The 7,210-nt window shown below is 38.4% G+C and overlaps 1 protein-coding gene across 1 annotated transcript; it reads right to left on the bottom strand.

Moving 5' to 3' along the window:
• Positions 1 to 667: 667 nt before the first annotated feature.
• Positions 668 to 5,087, bottom strand: LOC128780379 (P antigen family member 3-like). The gene is made up of 3 exons (XM_053919717.1): positions 4,889 to 5,087; positions 4,642 to 4,778; positions 668 to 808 (listed from the first exon to the last, which is right to left on the bottom strand). Exons 1-3 carry the CDS (start codon positions 5,085 to 5,087, stop codon positions 668 to 670), a joined length of 477 nt encoding a protein of 158 aa, XP_053775692.1.
• Between the last annotated feature and the right edge of the window lie 2,123 nt (positions 5,088 to 7,210).

The raw sequence follows: 7,210 nt of genomic DNA, 5'->3' as shown, positions 1-7,210 counted from the left end.
AAACTTTAATGTCTTTATTTATTTATTTTTATTTTTTAGAGCCAGGACAGTTTCTACTGGATGCTTTTCAACATGCTAGGGGATACAATGGTAAAAAAGAAGAAGAAGAAGAAGAAGAAGAAGAAGAAGAAGAAGAAGAAGAAGAAGAAGAAGAAGAAGAAGAAGAAGAAGAAGAAGATAGAGAGCAATGCATTTTGCTGGATAAAGTAAGGGAATCTCAGGATTCTTTGAGAGATCCTGAGAGTCTTGGAAGCAAATAGCTTCATAAATTGCAGAGGTTAGGAGACACAAAAAAACATCAGCATCAAGAGCTTTCCCGGACCACACAGATGTGGCAGGTGTTATAAAGCTGAGAATAGAGCTAACACCCTCAGCCTGAACTATCTCAGCACCTCCCTCCTGCTGGTCTTGCTGAACCCACAGATTTTCCAGGTATTACTCTCTCCAGCTTTCCCCTAACCTCTCTGAAATATGGATAAAGAACCATGGTTAGAAAGTCAGTGACTGCCCAAATTCACCCAACCAACCCAGCAGAATAAGAACCAGAAGCTGTGTGCTTTTCTTAACATCATGGGGCCCAAGATGTCACCTTCCATTCCAAGGGGCTCTACAGCTCCAGAAACCTGAATTTTCAAACTCTGCATGTGTCCACATTGACTTACGGTGTCTACTTTCCCCTCTTAACTTCAACCAACTTTTGAAGTTCATCTTGACCGCATCTTCCAGACCCTTCTTCTTGTGCAGACAGATTCCTGGTATCTGGGTCCTGCTGGCCCTCTGAGGGGACAACAGGAGGGGCAGCAGGAGTCTAGACCAAGTAGGTAATGAGGTCACCTACAGGTGAGGTATCAGGGTACCTACCAGATGGCAAGTTAAGAAACAAAGAAGCAAAATGACCAGAGGTGGGTAGTGCAGTCTGCAGACTTGCTCTGTGGAGGTTTGCAGTAATTATAGGCAGAAAATTGGTAAAATGTATTTGCCATAGCTACTATGGCAAGAAAATGGGTGGGAGCATGGCTGGTGTAGCTCAGTGGATTGAGCATGGTCCTGTGAACCAAAGGGTTACTGGTTCGATTCCAAGTTAAGGCACATGCCTGGGTTGCTGGCCAAGTCCCCAGTAAGGGGCACATGAGAGGCAACCACACATTGATGTTTCTCTCCCTCTCTTTCTCCCTCCCTTCCAGTCTCTCTAAAAATAAATAAAATCTTTAAAAAAAAGAAAAGAAAATGGGTGGGAGGCTAGAGAGAGGCCTCTGGTCTATAGCTGCAGAAGAAATGGATTGGTGTCCATATTTTAGACTAGTGGGGAAGACTTTCCACCACAAATTTCAAGTAAGAACTGACCTTTTATGTTGAAACTTTAACCCCATCCCCATTTTTCCTGTAATGGGGATCCTTTTGAGCTGATATTCAGCCATTGAGCTGGATTTAAAACACCTCTCTGATTTCCATAGCTTGTAGGAATAGAGGAAAGCAACTGCCAGAGAGAATATAGAACCGACACATCAGACTTAGGCTGGAGATGGAGGGCAGCCCCAATGCCACAGTAAACTGCATGCAGCATTAGTGCAGGGAAGCAGAGCCCACTGTGAAATAACTGGAAAGAAACTTAGAGTCTGTTCTCAAGCAACTGCCTAAGCTGTGTCCAGGTATCAGAAATAAGGGTGCCACAGCAAGAGGGGGATACCCAGTGAAGATCTGATCTATGGAACATGGACACGTGGGACATAAGAGGATACAGACTGGACTAAGCTTTATCTTCCATTCCTTAGTGGGAAAAGTTCCAAATTAATACCATCTCCCATTATCCACCCTTTTTGATTGATAGCCAATCTCATTTGTCACTGAGGTCATACACACCACTTGTCCCCTTCATGATCCCTCTTCCAAAATGTTCCTTAGGATTCCCAAGTGTGTTTTCATTTTTAACCTGAATATCTATCCTCTTACTTCTAAGAAAGCTCATTTTTCTTCCAAAAGTACATGGAAGGAGTTACAGGGACTTCCATCATAAAAGCACAGTCAAATGCTTTGAAATCCCTCTGTCCCCAGCTCCTTGCAGGTCTCCTCTCACACAGGCAACCCCATATTGCTGGCCAGCCACTCTGATCACCATGCTCCTGGGACCACAGCCTCTCCTTTCTGGAGCACACTCTGTCCCTGGGGAAGGGGAGAAGGAGAGAGTGGGAGGATAGAGGAGCTGGCTCAGGGAAGCCTGGGACAGCCCTGCTGTCAGAGATGTGCATTGCCCTGCTCTGTCAGGTCTTACCAGCTAAATTTCATTCACAGGGATGTTCTCTCAGTGCTCCTATACTTTTCCCTTTATCCTACTTTCCTTTTGGACTTTAGTCCAGCTGAGATATCTGAATATACATGGTTTCAAATGTTCCTACAGGGTTCCTGCTCCATCAGGTGCATCAGGAGATAATGCTGGACATTGCTATCTATCACTGACAGTTAAGAACTTCTCCAGTGTTCTATGGCAGTTACCAAGCAGGTCTACCTGAGCATTGCAGCTGACCTTTGGGTCAGAGGTCATGAGTTCTCTCTTAGGTTCCTCAGCTTAGGCCTGAATCAAAACACCCTTTCTATGTGTTCATAACAAATTATGTATCACTTTCATTTTGAAGCATGTGTTCACTCATATTTAGTATATAGTCTTACTATTTTCGTATAAAATCCTAACTGAGAGAATGCTGGGTATTTTTTTATGCCCATGCTTTGGTTGGGTAGATCTCAAGACTGCTTCCCAGAGTTTCCAATCCGAAGTGGGCAGCACTCCTGCCAATGAAGATCATTTTGTTTTATTATTTTTGTGAGAGACATTGGTCTGTAGTTCTTTTTGTACTACTTCTGTCTGTTTTTGGTATCAGGTTAATACCAGCATCAAAAAAGGAGTTAGGAAGTGTTCCCTTATCTCCTACTTTCTGAAAAAAATTATAGAATTGGAGTTAATTCTTCAAGCATTTGGTTGAATTCTGACATGAAATAATCAAGGCCTGGAGATTTCTTTCTTTAGGTGTTGTTAATGTTACAAATTCAATTTCTTTATTAGTTAGAAGGCTATTCAAATTATCCATTTCATATTGGGTGAAATTTGCTAGTTTGTGCTTTTATTTTATTAAATAGAGGTATAATTGACATGTTAGTTTCAGGTGTACAACATAATTATTTAATATTTATATATATTGTCAAATAATCACAAGTTTAGTTAACATCTATCACTTTTTTTGTTTGTGATGAGACTTTTAAGGTTTACTTTCTCAGTAAATTCAAATATGCAGTATAGTATTATTAACTGTAGTCACCATGCTGTATATTTTATCCCCATGACTTATTCACTCTATAATTAGAAATTTGTACCTTTTGACCACCTGTACCCATTTTACTCACCCCTCACTCCCTAACTCTGTTAACCACCAATCTGTTCTCTATACCTTTGAGCTTGTTTTTTGTTTGTTTGTTTTTTAGGTTTCACATATAAGTAAGTTCATACAGTACTTGTCTTTAACTGCCTGGTTTATTTCACTTAGCATAATGCCCTTGATGTCTACCCATGTTGTTGCAAATGGTAGGATTTCACTATTTATTATGACTGAATAATATTCTATTTCATATGTGTAACATTTTCTTTATCCATTCATTCATTGATGAATACTTAGGTTGTTTCCACATCTTGGCTACTGTGAATAATGCTGCAGTGAACATAGGGAAGCTTATATCTTTTTGAGTTAGTGTTTTTGTCTTCTTCAGATAAATACCTAGAAGTAGGATTGCTGGGTACTTATATAGATAATACAAATAGATCATATGGTAGATCTATTTTTAATTTTTTGAAGCTCCTCCATATTATTTTCCATAGCAGCTGTAGCAATTTATAATCTCATCAAAAGTGCATGAGGGGTCTCTTTTCTCCACATTCATGCCACCATTTTTTATCTCTCTCTTTTTTTTTTGATAATTGCCATTTTGACAGGTGTGAGATAGTATCTCTGTGGTTTTGACCTGCATTTCCCTGGTGATTAGTAATGTTGAGCACATTTTAATGTACCTGTTGGTCATTTGTATGTCTTATCTGGAAAAATGCCTATTTAGATTCTCTGCCCATTTTTAAGTAGAATTGTGTGTTTTGTTTTGTTTTGTTTTGCTATTGAGTTGTGTGGGTTCTTTTTATATTTTAGATATTAACCCCTTACTAGATACATTATTTGCAAATATTAGCTCCTATTCAGTAGGCTCCCTTTTTATTTTGTTGATGGGTGACATAACTTTTAAAAATGCTAAAACTTGACTATTTTTCTCATCATAGAATTATTATTTTTACCTTTTTTTGAGATCTAATACAGAAGAATACATAAAACTATCCATGTGGTTTAAACAATAAAAGTATTAAATAAGCACCTATGTAAACTAAATATGTATTTTCTTTCTTTGTTTTTAGTCAATAATATCATAATGACTATGTGTGGTGCTGTGTGGGCCCCTAAAACATCAGGAGGACCATGTTGCAAAGGTATATGACTATCTAACCCCCATGCTGCACATCTGAAACCATCACAATACAATACCAAATGTAAAGTATACTTGAAAAGCAAAACCAAAAAAATACAGTCTGAATGTTTTTATCTCATCTTCTTTTACCTGTAGTTGCTCTGGCATGTAAACATGTTGTAGTTTTGGTAAAGTCTTACCCTTGACACCAGGACCATCTTTGTCCTCACCTCCAGTCTTTGGCTGATCCTCTCCCTGGAGAACAGCTTCTGGGTCAGGCCCTGCATCTTGTATTCCAAAACATTCTAAGTTTGGTAAATTTTCCCTGTTGACATCAGGACTGTCTCTGCCCTCGCCCTCAGTCTTTGGGTGAGCCACTTCTTGGAGATCAGCATACAGGTAAGGATCCTGAACCTCAGGTGCCATGCATCTTTGTCATGATCAGGTGTGGTATCCTGACTCTCAGCTGGTGGCTCCTCTTGTTGATGTTGTTCATCACTGGGCTGCTGGGAAACCCCAAGTCCAACTGTCTGGGAAGACTCTTCATGTTGTAGTATTTTTTTCCATATGGATTGTGATCTTATATGCACACTCATATTTCATATAGTAGCATCTCACCTAGTGAGAAAGAATCAAGACAGAAGGAACATAACTGCCTCTGGCCCAGCTCTCTACATACGTGTTTTTATAAAGGAAGAATGTAGTTCTTGAATTTGACTGGTGTGGACCTTGCAGGGAAAACATGGAAGGGTTATTAGAATATATAAATGTACAATGGTATGGATTTAGGTATACAGAAAGGAAGTGGTGGGGTGATGACATGTGATTGCTTTGAAGTGTCTACCTTCAAAGGCCTCAAAAGACATTCAGCAGCAAAGCATGAAGCCAGAAGCAGTGACCAGGTTCTCTGTCAATGATACTAACTCTACATTAATCCAGGTTTGATTGTAACTGAAGAGAAAACTATGAATGGTGTCATATACTCAATGATACCCATAGAATATCATAAAAATGATAGTATAACCCACTGACAAGAAGTAATAATTAGAGCATTATTGTAGCAAATTTTCTTATAAACTTTGCATTCTTACCTTTCAAATACCAATTTAAAATCACTCTGATTCATTTGGCATCACAGCATCACAATTTCATTTACAATCCCTGGAGTATCAAAGATACTCTGTGCTTTACCTTAAAAGTTCTCCCTCTGCTCTCAGGTGTAGAGACTTTTTCTTTCTTTCTTTCTTTCTTTCTTTCTTTCTTTCTTTCTTTCTTTCTTTCTTTCTTTCTTTCTTTCTTTCTTTCTTTCTTTCTTCTTTCTTCTTTCTTTCTTTCTTTCTCTTTCTTTCTTTCTTTCTTTCTTTCTTTCTTTCTTTCTTTCTTTCTTTCTTTCTTTCTTTCTCTTTCTTTCTTTCTTTCTTTCTTTCTTTCTTTCTTTCTTTCTTTCTTTTCTTTCTTTCTTTCTTTCTTTCTTTCTTTCTTTCTTTCTTTCTTTCTTTCTTTCTTTCTTTCTTTCCTTTCTTTCTTTCTTTCTTTCTTCCTGCCTTCCTTCTTTCCTGCCTTCCTTCCTTCCTTCTTTCCTGCCTTCCTTCCTTCCTCTTTCTTTTTTGTCAGCTAACTTCAGGAAACCTTTTTATCATCTCCTGTCAGTGTTGCAAAGAGCACTCAGACCGCCGTGTGGCCCTTCAGTTGTCATTGTTATGGATTGCCCGCCAGGGGTTATAAAGGGAACCTATCCAGAAACACCATGATCAGAGATCACATTTGAGAGAAGCTCAAAGAAGAATGAAAAATGTGAGGCTCTTAGGTCTTATTGAAGGTCATCCTTTTTAAAGTTGATAGAGTCTTTGAAAAAAAAAAAGCACCTTGTGAAATGACACAGTTCCATTTACTTCTCTTTTTTTGGAGGAATAAAGGTCCACTTTTTAGTTTGTGTAGTTTATTGGAAAAACTAATTGTTACATATTTAAACCACTGGGATTTTTTTTAATTTTAAAGGTCTATTTCTAATGTTCTAAATTTAAAATGGCCATGCAGCAATATTTTCACCGATACTTCTCCTAGGGCAAGAGATATGAAGGAAAGCTAAACAAGTTGGACTATTAAACTACAAAGCTTCTGCACAGCTGAAGAAAACATCAACAAAATGAAAAGGGAACCAACCATATGGGAAAACATATTTGCAATGATATCTCAGACAAGGGTTTGATCTCTCACATGACTCCACACCAGGAAGACAAACAATCTAATTTAAAAATGGGCAAAGAACCTGAACAGACACTTCTCCAAGGATGACATACAGAGGGCCCATGAACACATGAAAAAAATGTTCAACATCACTAGCCATTAGAGAGATGCAAATTAAACCCACAATGAGATACCACTTCACACCTGTCAGAATGGCCATCATTAATAAATCAGCCCAGGAAAGAAACACACACTTGCAAAAATAACCCCCCCACACAATCACACTATCAACAGCAAATGAGCCAGTATTAACAAGAGTGTAAAGAGATGAAGACTATTATAAGAAAGGAGAAACCAATATGAGATGGCTAACTGAAAGAAAAATGATTTTGAGAGACTAAAGGGAGGAGCAATAATGAGTAGGGAATTGGGGCAAGGTGGAGAGGAAAGTAAAATTTACATTGTAAATAGAACAGAGAATGGAGAAGGCAGAATGGAGCAAGAGAAGGGCAGCATATAGTATTAGTTTTTT

Source organism: Desmodus rotundus, chromosome 3, assembly GCF_022682495.2.
Source record: "Desmodus rotundus isolate HL8 chromosome 3, HLdesRot8A.1, whole genome shotgun sequence".
NCBI lineage: Eukaryota > Metazoa > Chordata > Mammalia > Chiroptera > Phyllostomidae > Desmodus > Desmodus rotundus.
The sequence above is the reverse complement of the archived record's forward strand: the minus strand, read 5'-3'. Positions and strand labels throughout refer to the sequence as shown.

What these genes read in the sequence shown, in the direction of transcription:
- LOC128780379 (XM_053919717.1), bottom strand. Translation starts at nt 5,087, where the DNA reads ATGAGTGTGCATATAAGATCACAATCCATATGGAAAAAAATACTACAA. An exon ending in GAGGTTCAGGATCCTTACCT is followed by an intron (nt 4,779 to 4,888) that starts GTATGCTGATCT and finishes TTGGAATACAAG; the next exon opens with ATGCAGGGCCTGACCCAGAA. An exon ending in ACATGCCAGAGCAACTACAG is followed by an intron (nt 809 to 4,641) that starts GTAAAAGAAGAT and finishes TACTTGGTCTAG; the next exon opens with ACTCCTGCTGCCCCTCCTGT.